Source organism: Panthera uncia, chromosome A2 (genome assembly GCF_023721935.1).
Source record: "Panthera uncia isolate 11264 chromosome A2, Puncia_PCG_1.0, whole genome shotgun sequence".
In the NCBI taxonomy this organism is placed as follows: domain Eukaryota; kingdom Metazoa; phylum Chordata; class Mammalia; order Carnivora; family Felidae; genus Panthera; species Panthera uncia.
In genome coordinates this window covers 110,117,388-110,137,924 of record NC_064816.1, presented here as the reverse complement: position 1 = coordinate 110,137,924, position 20,537 = coordinate 110,117,388, and the positions used below count along the sequence as shown (strand labels likewise).

Below are 20,537 nucleotides of genomic sequence, written 5' to 3'. Positions count from 1 at the left end.
TGATTTTAAAATAATATTGGATTGTTTTTTGAAACTTTATTTGTGGGAAGGAAGAAGGCCATTACTTTTTTTTTTCTTAACTTTTCCTTTTGAAATGATTTCAGACTCAGAATTTCTACAAATAGTGTAAAGAGTTCTCTTATAACCTTCATCCAGCTTCCCCAAATGTTAACATTTTATGTAACCATAGTACTTTTGGCAAAACCAGCATTCCTAGTCAGTTAACTCAAAATAGACCTCATTTTGGTCTCCAGTTGTCCAGCCATGGTCCTTATTCTAGTGCAAGATCACACATGGCCTTTGGTTGTATTTCCTTTGGTCTCCTCCAACCTGGGAGAGTCCCTCAGTATTTCTTGGTCTTTGATAGTTTTGACAATTTTTGTGGAATTACAGTCTTAAATTGAAGAGTGTCCCTCAATTTGGAGTTGTTTTCACATTGAATTCAGGTATGCGGTTTTACAAAAATGTCATAAAAATACCTTCCTCGGTGTATCCTTTCAGCAGGCAAATGATGTCAATATGTCTCATGATTGGTGATAACTTTTATAAATTTGGGTCAGGTCTGCTATGCTCCTGAAAAGTTACTCTTTTTTTTGCTCCATACTCATTAGTGTCTTGTGAGAAGCCACTTTGACACTTTGCAGACAGCCTATATATCACACTTGTGTCCACTAATTTTGGCATCCACTGATTTCTTTCTTTTCTGCAACATTCAGTACTGTGGCATTTGCCTAATGGTGATTTTGTTTTCCTCTTATTGAATCTAGCAATTGGAGTTATTCTGTAAGGAAGACTGTCCACACTCCCTCCACCCCTCTTGACTCAACATTTGTTTACTCAATCATTTATATCCATATGGACTCGTGGGTATTTATTCTGCGGGTTATAATGCAACACTTTGATTATCTTGCTGCTCCTGTTGTCTTTGTGGGAGTGTCTTCATGTTGGCTGCTGGGGAAAGGGTTCATCTTGGAGTCCAGATGTGACTCAGGGGGTTGATGTTAGTGCACGAAGGGAATTCAGTAACAAGTGGAGATAAGTAAGCTTGCTAACTTAACTGTTCCAAAATCGTTAGGAACTTGATTCCTAAATTTTAAAGGCTTTTCTGTGATTGCATTAACCAAAGCTCACCGTGTTAGGTAGAACCATTCCCTTGCTTGTAAATGCAGCAAGAAGAAAGATTTTCCCAAGAACTGAATAAAAACCAAGTTGATGACACATTAGGGTTTGTTTCTGTTGCACCTATTGTGTATGTTTTCCCAGAAGCTGCTGGTTCTTGCTGATTTATTTCCCTAGGCAGGCAAGATTTTGAAATATTTATAAGTATTCCTAGAACCCACTTTAATTTTCTCCTTCAGGTTTTAAGTGGGGCAAGCATGTTTATACTAGAAGAGAGTCCTTTAATAATGGGAAGTAAAAATTAAGTGTAATGCTACAGATGCCATTTAAAGGGTATGCCTTTTCAGAAGGGGTGTAGGTCCTGCACTTTTCTGCAGCCATGAAGGTAACTTGGCTCAGGGCTGTGTCTGAGATGGGTTATATATAACACACATAACACAAATGGGTACAAGGTGGTATTTCCAGAAACACTTGCTCTTTGTTTTTACATGAGCCAGACAGAGAAGCTCACCCAGAGATGCCTGTGCTGTTGGTCAAAAGACTTGTACTTCTGTTATGTTCTAAACTCAGCCGGGCCTGCGAGGGAGGTGATGTTTGAAGAGTGCTCCAAGTCTCATAGTTGAAGTACATGGTGAGAGGTTCACATCGCCAATTCTAGCCACTCATTTGCACAGTGGTTGCACAATAGAACCACCTGGGGAGCTTGGCAAAAACCACCCAGGTCCGGCTTCTAGAGGTTCTAATTCTGTGGTCTGTGGTGGGACATGAACACCTGATTCATTTTTCTCTTTAGTTTCTCAGATGGCTCTGGTAGACATCCAGAGTTGAGAACCATTGGATCTAGTGCTATGTGTGATTTCTAAATGCAGTGAGATGCACTCATTTGTCATGTGAATTTTGAATCATCACAGTCTATGTTATAAGAGACACCTATGGAGCAGTGACTACAGAGGGGTGTGGGCTGCAAACTTGGGTAAATTTCTTAACCTCTTTAAGAGTAGTTCTTTCATCTGCAAAATAGAATTAATAGTATCTACCTCATAGTTTTTCATGGATTAAGTGGTATGTTGCATGTAAAATACTTAGCACAATGTCTAGCATTTGGTAGAAACTCAATTACTATTGAATAGCATGAAGCATATTATAGCAGAGTGGTGGCTTTGGAATCAGTCACTTTTGTTTCAGTCCTGACTCTAACTTTCCAGCTCTGGGACTTGAAGTAAATTTCTTAGTTTCTCTGCCAGGCCTCTTTTCTGTAAAAAACATGAATAGGTGGGTGCAGTTACTATTAAGGGAAAGAGCTCAAGACAAAGGAGGTGCTCAGTGTTTCCGTCACTTTTCCTTTCACCCTGCTGTCTTAACACCTCACGGGGCCTTGTGGAATAATACAGTTTTGAAAACATTATTGACTGTGTTGAGAAGGTGCTATTACAAATGGCCTTTGTGGCTGTAAATGACTGGTGGGAGCACACCCCTTGGAGCCCTGAAGAAATGGTTGTGGACCTGACCCTTGACCAGAGCTTGCAGAGGGATGGTGTTGGGCCCTCCCCATGCTTCCCTTTCAGCAATCGGCTCGTGTCTCCAGCTTGCATAATGCCTAACTTGTGATGCTGTGTAATTCTCAAGCCCACATACTGGCTGGAGTTCTGTCCCTTTTACCTTGATCGGGCTTTGATTGACCTGGAATTGTTACCCTGGGGCTTAAAAAGGACCCACAGTCTTAGAACTCTACTGGACAGCCTGCTAAGTCACAGCTCTGGTTGTTTCAGTCACTGGTAGTCTCTTAACGTAGGGACCCTCCAGTAACTTAGGAAGCTTTTTGGTTTCCTAGGATTGTTAAGTAATGTAAGTGTGCTCATTCCACTTTGATGTCTTCATCCTCTACTTGATCACCCAGAATAGGGAAAAGACAATGGTTGAAGGTGACAGAAACTTATGTCAGGAACTGAATTCTCAAGGCATTAATACATTGTTAGCTCTTAATCGTTCCTCTTTGAAATAGAGCAGGTCGTGCTTCTGTGGGGATTGAAATGATTCACTCTTTCTCGTTTCTTTTCTCTCTCACCTTGGTCACCTAAGCACTTCAACTCAATCTAAGGAGAGTTTTAAGGCACATCATTTAAGAGATGATAAAAAAAAAAAAATGTGCTGTAAGTCTATCATACAGTATAGTAAGATATTTTCACTGACTCTGGAATGAGTTCTGTCCTTGGTTCAGACTCAGCATTTTGGGCCATTATACTTTAACTTTAGTGAACACCTATCTTGAAAAAAAATGAAGGTAATACATGATAGCTAACCAATTACCCTTTTGAGTTATGCCATTATTTTTTTAGTAGAAATTCATTTGTGAATATTAAAGGGTTGCAGTTTTCTAATACATGTTTAAAATATGAAAAGTATCTACCTGGAATCATTTAGGGAATCATTTTCCATGGTTCACTAAAGTGGGAAGGAGAAGAAATAAATTTGAATTAAAATCTAATTTTTTTAATTTATTATTTATTTATTTGTTTATATATTTAGAGAGCATGTGCACACAAGCAGGGGAGAGGGAGACAGAGAGAGAGAGAGAGAGAGAGAGAGAGAGAGAGAGAATCTTAAGCGGGCTCCATGACCAGTGCAGAGCCCAACGTGGGGCTCAGTGTGACAATGGTGAGATCATGACATGACCCTAACTCAAGAGTCAGATGCTTAACTGACTGAACCACCCACGTGCCCCAAGAGAGGGCCATTTAAAAGAGGACCCTCTGTATCAATGGGACCATCCATCCAAGATTATAGAGTAAGTTGATGAGGAAATCAGGATCAAGGAAAAGAATTTATGGGTTTAAAGTATTCTTTAGGTCTTGTGTGTTCTGGTAAGTGGATTTCTAGATCAGGAATCATATCATGTACATGTGTATGTTTGTGGAAGCTCCCACAATGCCTGGCAAGGAGCTCAGTAGGTGCTTTGTAAATGAGAAATGAATGGAAGTTAGTTGCCACAGGAAGGGTCCGATAAAGCTATGGAACTCTGAGAGGAGAAATAAAACCAAGGGATTCAAAGATGGAATGAAAACAGCTGATGGTATATTAGGCAAAGAATATCGAAATGGAGAGGGGTGCAGTTTTAAGGGTGTTCTTGTGACAGATACTCTTTCAGGTAAATGTTGGAGAGAAATCCACGAGGTGATTTAGAGCAGTGATGCTCAGATTCCTAGAAGTTGCCCCCACCATTCCTCTGATAAAATTACATCATTTCCCAATACCTCTTAAAAACGAGGTGATGGAGGGGTACCTGGGTGGCTCAGTTGGTTAAGCATCCAACTTCAGCTCAGGTCATGATCTCATGGTCCCTGTGTTCGAGCCCTGTGTCGTGTTCTATGTCTGTCTCTGCCCCTACCCTGCTCATGCTCTGCCTCTCTCTCTCTCTCTCTCGAAAATAAATAAGCATTAAAAAAATTTTTTTTTTTTTTTAATGAGGTAATGGATAGACTATTCCATGTTTTTTTTTCTACGGGTCTTTGACACTTGTTATTTTGGGTCAATACCAGCAACTGACAAAAAGTGGTCTCTGAAGTACAGAGTTATGGTAGTTGTTTTAAGTTGAACACCTCAGTTCATAACTTTAGAGTGTTATGAGGAGCTCTGTGGTTTCCTGGAGCCCAGCTGAGTTTGAGAACAGCTTTCTCAGAGCTTTAATGAAACAAAGCCCTCCTGGGACCAGTTAAGAGAGTGCTTCATAGGAGTTGCTGACAACAAATGTAGGTATTGTGTTCTGGAAAAGGCAGTTCTTGTTAAGTTGCTCTTGTCGATTCCCTGTGGACTAGTAGCTTATCTGTTAGTTATCTAGTCAGCATGGAAGAATCTCCTGGCTTTATTTACTCACCTTACCAATCTTTTGAAACCAGCCATCCACAGGGAAGTTTCTGTGAAGTAGAATTGTGTGAGTGTAACACTAGTGTTGAGACGCCAGATTTAGGTTGGCAGCTGAAAGAAAGGAAGTGGTTTGCTTTCTCCTCTGAATGTGTCCCTACCTAGCTCTTGAGAACCTGTTTCTACCTAAAAGCTTTCTTTCTTTCTTTCTTTTTTTAAAAACTAAATCATGTGAAGTAGTTGCTTTTCTGAGCTGATTCAGGCAATTAGATGACTAACAAAGACTGTCAGTCCTGGCCTGCCAGATTGATTTTTAAAAGTCTGTTTAAGGGGGAAAAGAAAAAATCACTTATGATGATTCATCTTGAAATGATAAAGCTAGTGCATATGCAAATTTTAAATTGTTTGGTATTTCAATAAGTGAATATATTACGTAGGCCCAGACGACAGAAGGCCTGAGAAGGGCTGATTTGGAGCGTGTATAGACAACACCAGAAGGGGTGGGTGGATGTTTTATTTTAAGACCTAGGGATTAAAAATGGCCTATCTACCTTTGTGAATTTCCTTTCCTTTGAAGCCACAGCAAATCTTTAGCAGAATATACCGATTCGCATTTCTGAATAGAGTCTATATATTCATTTCAGTTTAATTAAGATAAGTAATATGGGAGGCATGTGCAGTGGGGAAGATGCAGAATGGGAATTCTGTCTTAGGTTAAGGCTTGGTGGAAGGTTTGGATGCTGGAAAACCATGACTGGCAGGGAATGTTTTGTAATTTAGCAAATGATCCTGAGAACTGGAGGCGGCAGACTAAAGACTATGGGATCTGAAAAGGCAGCAAGCCTTGGAATAGAGGTGTAAAGAGCTTTTAAACATAGGTTGGGAGCTCAGTAAATGTTAGTTGCTCTGTTCTTTTTCTCCTACCACAATAGGAAATGATAATAGTTTTCTATTGTGCTGAAGCATATGTGGGTGATGGTGTGGCTTACTGGATTGTTAGGTAGGAAAAATTAGCTTCCACCATTCAAATCATTCAGCAGATACTTAATAGATGTAAATATCTCGAAAGAAATGATTGATTTGTGTGCAAGGTTGTGTGCTAGTGCTGTGAAAGCAAAGCCCTATAAACTGCCAGCACTCCCTCAAGGAGCTTAAGGATGAGTTAGGCAAATGCACACAGAGAATGACAGCCAACAGCCCAGAGCATCCAGGAGCTGCCACATGACTAGTAGAGAGAAGCAGAGCTGTGAAGAGGGACAAACCCCAGTGGACTGGGACAGGGGGAGGCGCTTCACCCAGGAGGTGACTGCACGAAACCTGGACTTCAGAGTCAGGTGGGGAAAAAAAGGGCACTGGGTGGCTAAGTTGGTTGAGTGTCCACCTCTTGATTTCAGCTTAGGTCATGATCTCATGGTTCATGAGATCACATCGGGCTCTGCACTGACAGCGCTGAGTGTGCTGGCAATTCTGTCTGTCTCTCTCTGCCCCTCTCCCATTTGCTCTCTATCTCTCTCTCTCAAAATAAATAAGTAAACATTAAAAAAAAAAAAAAGACTAAGTCCAGTGGGATCCAGGGAAGTGTCAAGAAGGTGGAGGACTCTGTAATGTGGAGAATGGTGTGAGCCCAGGCAAGTAGGAATGGGGGCCTCTCCTGATGAGTGGGTCTTGTCGTGGAGGGAGGTGGAAGGAGAAACCTGTTGGAGGCAGACTGTGCTGGTTTGGATTAACTCACATAAGCAGTTAGAGATGCACTGTAAGTCAAGGGGGCAACTTGGGGGCATTTGTAGAGTTGAGGTTTGCAGGATGGCCTGCGGGGGCATGACCAGAGGGCAGGGAGAGCCACTGAGAAGCTGAGGCAGCAGTTCAGATGTATAGTGGTGAACGTCTGAGTGAGCGGGTGAAAGAGGAAATGAAAAGGAAAGGAGAAACAGAATCAATATCACATGGAGATTAAACGACAAGTATGAAAACATCCCAGTCTTTTTAATGTGCTTCTTAAAGTTAGATGAGATGCTATTCAAATGGAATAATCTGTCCCATTTGAATGAATGCCGACCAGATGGTTACACTGAATGAGAATAAAGACGTTAATCCTCTATGGCCTATGACTTGAGATTTAAACACGTTTTTTGGCTTGGACAACTGCTGGGCCTGCCGTGTTGCAGACATAGTCTCTTACAGTACAAAGATTTGTTCTAATTGTTTTTCCTTTTCTTTCTTTCAAAATAGACTCTATCGAGAAGAATTTCCAATCCATACCTTGAGCACACTCCTTCCCAGGTATGATTCTTTTCTCTTACTGCATTTTCTGAAACGATGATTTATAAATCCTGGTGTAGACTCTTCTAGGTACAGCCCTTGGCTTTGCTCCTGGGCAGGCCGTCTTCCTCACCTGGGGATGACACAACTGAAGGTGTTTGAGATGCTCTGATAATTGTGGCATGGTGCAAGATGTTCACCAGATAGGAAAAAAGTATTTTCCCATCTTCCAAGTCCTTACATAAATGCAGAGTTAATACATAATATATATTTTTCAATTTGTTGTGTTGATATCCGCTATTTTAAAAATACCGTGTGTCTATTTTACACTAAAACCTTTGTGTAAAAGGGGATTGTCTTTATAGTTATCTAATAATATAATATCTCCGTATGCTCATTGGAAAAAGATGGGGAAGACTTCATTGTGTTACATTTAAAAATCGGTTGGCAGAGGTTTTTTGTTTTGTTTTGTTTTTTGTTTTAAAGAAATTTTTCTTTTTGTAATGTTTATTTATTTTTGGCAGAGAGAGAGAAAGAGCATGAGCAGGGGAAGGGCAGAGAGAGAGGGAGACACAGAATCTGAATCAGGCTCCAGGCTCTGAGCTGTCAGCACAGAGCCCCGATGTGGGGCTCAAACTCACAGACCACAAGACCATGACCTGAGCCGAAGTCGGACACTCAACCGACCGAGCCACCTAGGCGCCCCTGTTTTTTGTTGTTTAAGAGTAACAAGAGACTTGTGATCATTGTGAGGTCTGGAACTTTTGGGCCTTGTTCACTACTATATCCACAGCTTCTAGAATGGGGCCTGGTAGCTGCTCATCAAATGTTTTTTGAATGACTGAGTGAATGAATACTGGTACCTTGTCAGGACCCATCAAGTGTCAGCTGACTTCTCTTTTAGGGAAGTACTGTCTGTCATCTGACTTGGTGTAGAGTTTTCACGTGTTTTTTTGTTTTTTAATATACAGTTTTAACATGTTAAAAATAAATAACTTCCTGCCATTCTCACTTTGTCATCAGGCTGTATTTGGGAGGTGATAATAGGAATACTAGAGAAGCATAAGATGGGGTTGAAGTGTTCCCTGTCAAGACATAGTCAATATATTATCCATCAGTTTGCTTCAAGAGAAGATATAAAATATTTTATAGATGTACAATTGTGTAGGTGCAGAAAGAGTTCACCAAGAAACAAGTAAACACATGTAAGCACACATCCCCAGTATACATTGAGTTTCAAGAACCTTTACTTATGAAGACTGTTCATTTTTACTTTGCTTCTTTTGTGAGGTAGCATTGTACTATGGAGGAAGGTGCCAATTACAGAGAAAGAAGGTAGGTATATAAAGTAGGACGTAGAGCTCTCTAGATCTGAGAAATAGCCTCCTTCAACCTCCCAGAATCGGAAATACATACGGATGTGTTAGGAGATTCAAAAGGAAGTTAAATAAAATTTTCATCAGCTAGGTGGAATCACGAAGTAGGTGAAACCAGAATGCTTGGAATTAACTATGAGCTCTGAAGCTGAGTGAAGCTTAAAAGCAAAGCAGACCGTAGCCCTATCGCATTGTGTCACAGTGTGAGATGTTCACCAGATAGGAAAAAATTACTATCCTCTCTTCCAAGACTTTTACATGAATGCATTATCAATATGGCAGAGTCATATGTTATAAATATTCTTCCATTTGCTGTATTAATAGAAACAGTGTTTTTTTAAAAAAATTGATTTGCTCTGGAAACTTCATATAAAAGATGATTCATGGCTAAAGCAGTTTAGCATTTGGAAAATAGTTATTGTAGCTTTAATAGCACAAGTGGACCAATTGCAAAAATAAAACAGGCAGTTGTTTGTAGATACGTAGGCTAAAATGTTTTGAACTTAGGGAGGTGGTCATGATTTTCTTTCATGTATAGTATGCTGTTGGCAGCTCACAAATTATATTATTCTGAATCTACAGAGAATATTTGTCCTTTTCCATTTTAGATTTATGGAGAGAATTCTTCTTGTGCGGGAAGAGCATTGAGGAATATTATTATTGTTCAGGCTGCTGACCTGATAAAAGACAGAGTGAACCTCAAGGGATTTTACAGGTAACACAGTTTTCTAACACCTTGTCAGAAATTCTCCTTGAGGAGAAAAAAAAACAAAAACAAAAAACCCAAAAATGTGATAAAATGGTAAAGTTGATTACAGAGAGATGGGCTATATCAGTGCTGGGAGGGTTTGTTTGAAGTGTCCGTTTGGGGTACTGGTGGTGGTTTTTCTTTTAGTTAAATTCAGCTGAGTATTTGCTGACAGGAGACTCCTGGTTCTGAAGTTAGGGTGTGGAATCTCCAGCAGCAGGTGTGGATGAGTTCCTCAGAGACTCTCTGCTCTGCTTCCTCTGAAATGTGATGTTTTATAAGATTTTTATTGGGCACGTGCTATAATGCGACTTCAGTAAATATAGGCCCCCGCTTCAGGAACCTTACCAAGGCTCTTTGAGGACTTGTTGGGGGCCCATGGGAGAGGGGAACTTGTGCTCTAAGTTGCCAGGTGAGGATGAGCCCCTCCTCAGGCCCTGCAAGGAGGGGGAAGGGCGGGTCCAAAGAGCTGGCATTTCTCTGCCTTGGCTTGTGAATAAGGGGGTGGGGGTATGAGAGTAAATAGATGGGCTAATGGTCAGTTTTAAAGCAGCTGGACTAAGAATGGTCGCTTAGTAAGTTTAGAACACGTTTTCATTCGTGGAGCCATTTGAAGAAAAAACAAAAGTAAATTGTCAGCTTTTTATTTTGTCAAGTAAAGGTATTAAGCCATATCAAACAATACCAAATTAAAATGATAAAAATTGAACAAAAAGAGAAAACTATGGCATTTATTACCATTATTTTTTCTTACTGAAAAGATTGCAATATACCACAAAGAACAGGAAGAGTACTCATAAAAAATGTTACCAAAAAAAAGTAGGAAAGATCCTCAGAAAAAGGATATTTCTTTAAGTTAACTCAGCTTTATCACAAATTCATTGTAATATTCCTGTTTTTTCCATTTGTCACAGTTGAGAAAAATTTCATCATGGCATGGGTTTGGGGGATAGTGATTCTCGACCTGTTTGAGTAAGAAGACTCCCATTTTATTGAGACATGACTGAAAATGCACAATTCTTAAGGGTACAGCTTGAGAATCGTTAATTATTATATACACCTATGTAACTATTATCCACACCTTAGATAGTTCCTTCATGTTCTTTTCTAGTCACTAACTATCCCATGCTACCAACTTCTTTCTAATCAAACACTTGGCAGAAACTGTTTTCTGAGGCACCATTGACAAGGGTAGGAGGGAGGGTGGGAAAACTATAATGAATTATTACTTTAAAATCCCATATTTAATTAACCACATTAGTATATACATAGGTCTTGAAAAACATGACCCACGTTAGACATGATGTGTTCTGTTGACATAACATGTTGTGTATATGGACTCATGAACCTCTTGAAAAAAGCTTCCCCTCCCCCTTATAAGGAATTCATAGTCCAAGGTCTGAGAACTTTTCGCTGAGAGCCCAGGCCAAGTAGACAACAACAGGGGGGAAGAGAGGCTGCAGTCATGGCTAGACTACTTCACATAGAGCCTTTGTAATTTTTTTTTAACAGATGATGATATCAATTTGAAATCCATCTGATTTTTTTTTTTCATTTTTTAAAAACTAAAACAGGGTGGATAAGTCTTTGGTCTAGTCTTAAGCAGGCTCCTAGGATTCATTTTACCTACCACACAAGGCTATGTGTAAGATCTGTCATTGTCCTCAGTTTCTTTATGTGGTCTCCATGGATATAGAAGGGAAAAAAGCATTGGGAGATATACATTAATAAGGCTCATGGAAAAGAACCATCCATGCCACTTTGAACATATTTAGGGTTCAGTGGGAGTAGAAAGGGGAGAGAGCATGTGCTGTGCTATTTCAGATTCCCAGTGGTTGGGCCAGAACTTCTTATTTTTAATTAACCAAGGATTTAATTAGTGCCTTGGGTTTAAAGATAAAGTGCTAATATGGTTGCCTAGGATGAGTCCTTTTCATTTGGTAGTAAATCAAGGTAAGGTATTCCCCATGTACTACATGAGAATTACTTTCAAAATGTTGAGATGTTTTTATTGCTTTTGCACTCTAAGAAAAATCATATTGGTTTCTGAGACTTCGAATAGGTCTCTAAATACCATCACCCCATTTACATTTGAGATTAGGGTCCTGTCTGCAGTACCGTGAATTAATTGCTAAAAATGCAACTGGAGGCAGAAGGAGACCAGGAGAAATCAAATTTTCAGCTCCAGAAATGGGTCAAATTAATGTTTTGTTGTAACAGCCACACTGGCCTTATAGCTAATCACCTCCATATCGAATGTTCCCACCTAGTATTGCAACTGTAGTTAGATCTACATGTACCCCCAACGGTTTCTGGATTCAGTACAAGACTGGAGTAAGAACTGCTGCGGGTGTTGAGATTGCTGCCTTCCATGCAGACCTTTTTTTCCTCGCTGCTCTCCCCTAAGTCCTGTAGGTTTGGGTATGGGAGCTGGATTGTTGCAGACCTGGCCAGCAAGTCAGGGGAGTGGGAGTTCAATGCAGGGGCACCTCACCTCATTTTGTTTGCTTTGGTGATGTTAATAGTGTTTATCCCTATCCCTAATGGTGTGTTCCCTGGTGTAGATGGATTAATGAAGGATATTTGAAACATAATTTGATAAAGTTGGGGGTAGAGAAGAAAGGGATCATGGGCAACTGAAACCATAGCTTGCTGGCTGGGGGTTGGGGGAGCTCTTATTAACTAGCATTGTCATGGCAATATCCTGTTTGGGAATATAGACTCAGCCCCGCTGCCCAAGACAGAGTGAACTCTTCCCATGGAGAAGGTAGAACTGGGGAACTGGGGCTCCCAGCATCACCTGGGCCCCATCCAGCCATACTGCATCAGAATCTGCACATTAACCAAATCCCCCATGTGCTTCTAAACACACTTTTGAGAAGCCCCAGTCTAAGAAACTTCTTCCCCATCATCTGCGAGCAAGCAAACGTATTCATCCACCTAGTGACCTTTTGCAAGTTGCCTCTTTAGTTTGTTAGTAAATGTTTGGTTGTGTCCTATTCCAGGTGAGAACAGACGGAGAACTGGATTGTTCTGAGAAAAGGATTACAATAATACAGTGTTTAAATCCCTAGGATAAAAGTACTTTACAAGCCCAAAGATGCTGGCTAATTGACAGAGGCATTGAGGAATTAATTAACACTTTGAGCCTTTAACATAAAAGGTGTCTTATAGAATTAGAAGTTAATATTGACTGTTTTGTCTAATTGCCTAGTTTATTGCAATCTGTTTTCTCTTTTTTCAGAAAACATCCATTTATTTGACAGTTAATCTTTCTAATGTCTTAAAGCTAACCTGCAAGTGAACATGTCTGGTGTTGCCCTAATCACCTTAGAGTACCTTTCATATAGTGGCACTTTACCAAAAAAAAAAAAGTTAGACTTACCCAAGCTGGGATATTTGTTGAAATATCTTAGCAGAGGGGCTCAGTTGGTAGAGCTTATGACTTGATATTTGGGGTTATGAATTCAAGCCCCACATTGTGCATAAAAAAACTCAAAACCCCAAAACCAAATATCTCAGTAAGAAAAGCTTATTTTTCCTTCACACCTGAAAATACAACATCTCATGGCAATACTTTTCTGTTTTAGGAATAAAATATTGACATGTTTTGGTTCTTAAATACCAAACATTGAATAAAGATAACCATTTACATGATACATTTTTTTAAAAGAAACATTTTGGTGACTTTTTTTTTTAAGGGAGAATGGTTTTCAGTGAGATTTTTGCAAATGAAAAACCATATTTCAGAAACTTGTCTTCTTTCGGTTTTTCATCTGAGGCTGATAAAGATGGAAAAGTGGCATGAAAATACTGCTTTAGTGCCCAGATTGGGGCATTCTTCAAATGCAGTTGTGGATCTTAAAACAGATTGCAGAGGATATTTTTGCATATGTGGTGAGTGGAGTCTATCACGCACAGCTGGGTTTATGGGTTTGTGATCTAGGCTGCATGGCCATATCACTTAGACTATATTGAAAAGATTAATGGTCATATTTATTGTTCTTGGAGACAAATTTGAGGATTTAATCTGTAGAGTAGCAAACAAAACTCTTTAGCACTCTCTATGGTCCCAACTTTGAGTAATCTTGGAATTAATTGGTTCTCAAAAAGACTAGATAAAAATCTATAAAGAGTTGAACAAAAGTTGATCGCCATCACTTTTTGAGGTACTTGTTTTACCAAAGCAGAAGCATTATCTTTATATAAAGGATTGCTAAATTTATTCCTTCATTTATTCAAACACGTGTATTGAGAGCTTACCTGTGTATCTGAACTGTTGTAATTGTTGGGGTCTAACGGTGAGGTATATACATAATTGCTGATATCTTGAAAATGATTCTGAAGTGAGGAAAGCAGATAGTATTCATTTGGAAAGATGTACAATTACTAAACATTGGGTGATTGAAGCAAGAGTATAAGAGGATATGATTCCAAGTGTTCCTGAGGAAGTGATATTTCAGCTGAAATTGGAAAGATGAATAAGAGGTGCCGATTCATTATTATTGAGTCGCTTGTTTAAAAAAGCTTATGAAACGGATGATATTAAATATCAATTATTTGGCAAATGAGTTGCAACAATGTCTTAACCATGAATGGCTTCCCTTTTGTTCAGGAGGAGCTGTGTTGGGTCAGAGCTGGTAGACTGGCTTCTAGAACACTGTCCCTTTGTCCAGTGCAGATCTATGGCCATAGGGGTCTGGCAGCTCCTACTGGATATGGGAATTATGTTATCAGGTTAGTATCATATGTTTTGAAAGCGCAGAGCATTATTTTATTAAGCTACCAGAACAAAATTTACTTGAATTTTCTAGAGGATGTTACAATCTGGATGGAAATTGCTTTTGCAGGTAAATGTTTGCATTCTCTCATATTTTGTAAATAAAAGTGACCAGTCATCTTTTGATGGTTATTTTGCACATCTTTTATAAAAATAATTAGGTATTTGCTGATTCACAGACTACTACCTGTAAGAGTTTTTCTTTTACCTTCTCCTCTACCCAAAAGGCTCCTAACAGATTTTTTTGTTCTGTTTTTTAAATTTTAAATGTTTATTTATTCTTGAAAGAGAGAGAGAGAGAGAGAGAGCGTGAGCAGGGGAGGGACAGAGAGAGAGGGAGACACAGAATCTGAAGCAGGCTCCAGGCTCTGAGATGTCAGCACAGAGCACGAACCACAAGATCATGACGTGAGCCAAAGTCGGACACCTAACCGACTGAGCCACCCAGGTGCCCCTGAGTTGTTTTTTTTTTTTTTAATCAGAGACATATTTAGTTGCTCTAAATGTATTATTTGTCTAGGTGTACTTAGAATAATTATCAGAAACTGATTTTATGAGTGGAATGTGTATGCCATTTAATTGACTAATCATGAACAATTAGAGATATGACCTATGAAAATTAGCTGTTTAAAAAGAGCACAAAATTGATGTTAACTAGCAACTAAAATAGATGGCAGATATCTCTTTTCCTAATTGAGCCCTGAGAATTGAAGAATTAGAAGTCAAGCAATCCAGATTCTTTATTTGGCTCTATCATGAAGGTTCTAGTTAGTCACTAGGAAGCCCCTTTTTCCCTCTAAGTAATAAATCTTGAGGGTCAGAGAACATAGTAAGGTTGAGAAAGGCATACCCCAAGTGCCAGTGTGCAAGAGGAGTACAGATGGGGATGTGGGTGTAATTTCAAGGCATTATTAACACCTAGCACCTGATACTCTCACATTGAAAATCAGTGACTATCTTTGAAGAATGTTACCTGCTTGCTTGTGAGGTTCATGTTAGTGGTGAGCAAAAAAAATTAAGTGTTAATGTATTTTTGGATCAGTCCTTGATTTCTTTTAAAACAACCTTGGTGGCATTGATATTTTTTGCTAGATAATTCTTAGTTGTAGGGGCCTGTCTTGTACATACAGGATGTTTAGCACCAGATGCCAGTAGCACCCTCTAGTAATGACAACCAAAAATGTCTCCAGACATTGCCAAGTGTCCCTTGGGGGCACAGTCATTACCCCCCCCCCCCCGCCCAATTGAGAACCACTGGTTTGAAACTTGTCATAGTGTTACACTTGTATATCACTAACATAATTAAACGTATTAGTTTGCCTTGGGACATATAAAAAAAAATTCTCCCCACTTTTTGAATTGCTACTGATTTCACCTGTCTCTGAAGCACATAAGTCATAAAATACATGTGAAGATGCTGGCTAAGGCCTCAAGTAATAAAAATTGGGTTGGTCAGTAAGTCCCCTTTAATTCAGTGGGATTGTAAACATGAATGGACTTAGAATATATAATTATAGTCTTTCCCCTGGGTTCTCATAATAATTAGTAGGGCTTTCAATTTATTATTTGGTTTATGACTCTCTTAATAATATACTTTGAGAAACGGACCCACCCCTTTTTTGTTTCCAACAGTGGACCAGAATTTATACTTTCAAGATACCTATGTTTTCTACCAGTTTTCATCTGATGAATGTAGCTATTTGTACTGTGAATTTGAAAGAGAAGAAGAATGGCAGAATGGTGTCAAACTTTTACTGCAACTTGTGCCTCTCATTCCTGCCAAAGCTGGCATCTGTGAGCTGTAAGTAGATGTTCTTTTTTGTTCCATTATAAAATTATACTCATTCAGAGAATGTTTACTGTCTCTAGGGACCGTGCCCTACTCTTGAAGACCACTATCTCCTTGAGGAGATAGTTGTCCCATTCCCATTTCTCAGATGCTAGTTCAGAAAGATAAAAGAGGGGTGCCTGAGTGGCTCAGTCGGTTAAGCGTCTGACTTCGACGGTCATGATCTCACGGTTCGTGAGTTCGAGCCCAGCGTCGGGCTCTGGGCTGACAGCTCAGAGCCTGGAGCCTGCTTCGGATTCTGTGTCTCCCTCTGTCTCTGCCCCTCCACTGCTTGCACTCTGTCTCTCACATTGTCTCAAAAATAAAATAAACATTTTTAAAAAATTTAAAAAAAAAAGAAAGGTAAAAGAAATTGCTGGCAATTAAATCCAGCTAATAAATGACTGAACTGGTATTCAAATCCCAGAAGTTCATGCCTCACCAGCTGTACCACGAGCCGTGTCTGATTTAATCATCACTATATGAGTAGTGATCTAGATTAGGAATAAATATGATTTGGCTTAGGTTGGACTAAAATAATAACTGACATATAATCCACTCTTCAAGTCGTGACTTTCCTAAGAAAGAGCTCAAAAACCTTTCTGAAAATAATCAAGAAGCAATATTTGGCAAATAAAACGCGTGAATCACTATCACATGGAGATATTGAATTACTATATGATTAAAATGAATTAAAATTCATTAGAGAAGGCTTAGGAACAGGTCTTGAGTCCTGATATGGTGCTTCCTGACATGTCTTTGTTTCTCCACAGCATTCATGATATGCCTATTTCAGAATAATGTATTTCAGATTAAAATTTGCCATCAATAACTTTTACGTATTCAGTTTTCAAAATGTGTTCCCATACTTACGGTTGACTGTCTCCCTTCTTGAGATGGCAGGGCAAGAGGTATTACTCTCATCTCATGGGTAGGAAGAGTAGGTTCAAAGAGAAACAATCATCACAAAGATGAGTTGCTCTTGTTAAAAAAACAAAGACACTTAATACTGAACAGTTAATCCAGGCTTTTAGAAAAGAAATAAGTGTTAGAATATTAATGAGACACTGTGCTAATAGGTTGATATTAGAAACACATTTTATGTTAGGAACTATGCTAACTGCTTTATATTTATTATTTCATCATCAGATGAATTCTAGAACACAGTTCTTATTATCGCTATTTTGTAAGTGAGGAAATTGAGGCACAGAGGTCAGGTCACCTGTCTAAGGTCACACAAGTGGTGAGCTGAGTGTTAGGGTTTGAATCCATGTCTGTCTAGCTATAACACCCATGCTTTGTAACACTTGCTCAAGTGTGTTCCAGGAGTTAGGGGGCCATTCTACCTCCCTCTTCTAAGACATTGTAAACAGAAACTATAAAAACGTTAGACTGACTTGGGAATGGTTGTGAATTTACCACCACCACTGTTTATAGAGGACCTTGGAATGGTGAAGCAAAATTCAAACGTAATTCTTCACTGAGTTTTCTAAGTACGGAAAATGTTCCTTAGCCTTGATATGCTTTCAATGGAGGTAGAATTTCCTGAGCAAAGTCAAAGAACATTTTAATAAACTTTAACAAGCTTTCCAAGAGGGAGTGGTGTGCTTTTGAAGCTAGAAATGTCTGTGCCATGCTTGGACTCTGTGGGACTGGCATTCTCCAGCAGCTCTTCTTAAGCACTTCCCATCCTGAACCCAACATGGAAGTGTGTGCAATCTCATGGGCATGCATAGGTTAACAGGGGCATAAGGGCAGCTGAAATAAACTTGCAAGCATTCCTCCTGATTCAGCTCTAGAACTTTCTTCCCGACTTAGCAAGCAGACCGGAGATGACCTTGTTATGGGGAAAGCCTGAGTCTACTCTAGTTCTAAAAATTATTTTCAAAATTTTCCTAATATTAATTCCAGATTACTTGCAGTTTTTTGTCACCCCAGTCCCTGAACGCAAATGTCATGCCTCTGGAGTTGAGAATCGCCGGAGCATGTCTTGTTTATCAGCAGATATTTTTTTGTTGGTGGTGATGTGAACATGTGCATTAGGAGTGGCAATTCCTCTGGGGAAATTGTCATTGGGGAGCTATGGATCCATCTGTCCCATATTGTAAGTACTAACTATTAAAAGATAAAATTAATGAACCACTGCAAGTCTATTCTGGAGGGAGATACATATGTATGTGTATGTATGTGTATATGTATATATGTGTGTGTGTGTATATATATATATATATATATATATATATATATGTAATGTGTGTGTGTGTACCACTTTTTCTATGCTAGACTTCTAAGCCTACCTCTCAGGGTAAAATTTTTGGCCATATTTTGGAAAGGCTAGGTTTAGGTTATCCAGACTTGAAAAAAATTCTGGTCAGAGAAAAGGTGCCCAAGGACAATGTCTTCTTCAAGCTGTAATGGCACAGCCTTCGTGTGGCTCGATGCATGTGACCCCACGGTAACTTATGCTCTCGTCTGGTGATCTCCATTCATTCTCACCTCCACCTCACACCTTTTTATTCCCTCATGCCCCTGTGATATTCTGCTCCTTCCTCTTCCTCTTTCCATTTCTAGTCAAATTCTACCCACCCCCCCCAAGGGGGAGCCCAAGTCCTACCTTGACCAAAAACTTCCACAATGTCTCCAGTTCATGTCTGTCCTAGTGTTTGTAACTTAGGTCTCTTCCTGTTTGCATCAAAAAATTTTTCCATTCTTCTCTGTCATTCTTAGACCTGTGTTGTTCATTCTGCTCTGTTAAAACATTTTTATCCATTCTACTAAAATGCCCTCTAAAGTCCTCTTGATTCATTAATTTGCATTGTCCATTCACAAGCTGAAAATCCTGTCCTATGTTCCTTTTAATAGCCTTTTTGATATTTGAAGGCTATTCCGGTCTTTGTATGCGGTTTTGCGTCGGGTCCCTCTAATGTGCTATCTTCTAAGTCTCTGTAAAATTATGCAAGGAAGCCACTTAGTATCTCTATGACACGCAATTCTGTGTAAATGCATTTTGTGGATCTTTTTTTCCATTTAGAAAAGAATATTTGAAGCAGGATGGGAAATGGAGCTGCTGCAGGTTTCTAGGCTAATTTTAGGAAACAAAATTCCTGTTCTATACAAAATAACTTTTATAGATAATTTGAATGAAGTGAGTGAATAGGTTGTCGAAGGTACAATCTTAGGGAGGAAAAAATAACAGTCATGGTATTTTATTCAAAACGAAAGCCAAATTAAGTGACCTATAAGTGACTTTTTTCTCACTTGTGTGTGTGTGGGTGTGGGTAGGTGATTGGAGCAGGGTGTTGGTTGGGGATGCTGAAGTAACAGCACAGGGAAAGGCGGCCTCATAGTTGATTCAGAACTAGTGAGAAATTTGTGGGGCGCCTGGGTGGCTCAGTTGGTTAAGCATCTGACTTCAACTCAGGTCATGATCTCGCAGTTTGTGGGTTCAAGCCCCGCATCGGGCTCTGTGCTGACAGCTCAGAGCCTGGAGCCTGCTTCGGATTCTGTGTCTCCCTGTCTCTCTCTGCCCCTCCCCTGCTCATGCTCTGTCTCCTTCTCTCAAAAATAAATAAATGTTAAAAAAAAAAATTAAAAAAAAATAAAAGAACTAGTGAGAAATTTTAGAATGTAGGCTGTGAGGAAGCATGGCTGTTCCAGTGCAGCCGCCATTACAGCAGGTGCCAGCTCACCATGGGTGGGAGTGGGAGTGCTCTGAATGGATGGAGCCTATGAACCTCGAATACATGAAACTATAGTCTCCAATTACAGGGCAGTTAACATTTAAACTGTTGTTGAAAGAGTTCTAGGGGATTGCTAAACTTTAACTCCTCCTACACTCAGACGTGTAAAGAAAAATGTAATGTCTTCATTTTTCCTCTAAGCAATCTCTTGTTTGTTGTCCACGTGAGCCTCTGTCTTGTAAGATAGCCAGAAAGAAGGAAAAGAAACCCCACAATTTTAGTCTAATCCAGTAGAATTATTCTAATAAGATAATGCTAAAAGGTGTTTGGCACCTTTTGGTAAAAAGGTTCAGTGTAGGCCCACTCCCTGTTGCTCATCAAGACAGCTTCTGGAACGTGGTGAGTAGTATGGGTCTCTTAAACCTGGTAGAGGAGGCTCTCTTCTCAGGGTGGGCCCTTTCCCGTCCCCAGTGATTTTGCTAGTAGATGGGCACCCTAATGGCCCTTGAGGTATAACTGGGGTGTTGTATTGGCATCCGCTGTGGAGCCTGGGACTTGTATAAACTGGGTTTGTCCATCTTGGCTCGGTCAGTGCCTCTTGGTCCTGCCTGGCTGATGTGCCCTCCTGGGTGCCTACTGGCACTGCTGATGCTCCTGAGGTCTGGCTGTGGCTTCCACAGACCCCCTATTCAGCCACTTGGCCTCTGTTAAAACAGCTCTCTCTCTCATGGCATCCTAGCCTGACTCTTCCTGATTCTAACTATTTAAAAACAAACAAAAACATGTTTATTATTGTTATTTAGCTATGTGCTTAATTGAATGGTATTTTAACCTTCAGATTCTTAACTAGCCAACTGTAGGGAAATCTCAGTCCAGGGGTTAAGATGAA

At 39.7% G+C, this 20,537-nt stretch overlaps 1 protein-coding gene across 2 annotated transcripts in view; it reads left to right on the top strand.

Annotated features, from left to right (window-relative positions):
• The window catches only part of RAPGEF5 (Rap guanine nucleotide exchange factor 5), a 225,900-nt gene that overhangs the window by 31,439 nt on the left and 173,924 nt on the right, over positions 1-20,537 (top strand). For both annotated transcript variants that reach the window (XM_049642887.1, XM_049642886.1), the window contains exons 2-5: positions 7,207-7,257; positions 9,221-9,327; positions 13,976-14,097; positions 15,773-15,941. In XM_049642887.1, coding sequence (XP_049498844.1) covers positions 7,207-7,257; positions 9,221-9,327; positions 13,976-14,097; positions 15,773-15,941 — 449 coding nt within the window. The remainder of the gene's footprint in view (positions 1-7,206; positions 7,258-9,220; positions 9,328-13,975; positions 14,098-15,772; positions 15,942-20,537) is intronic.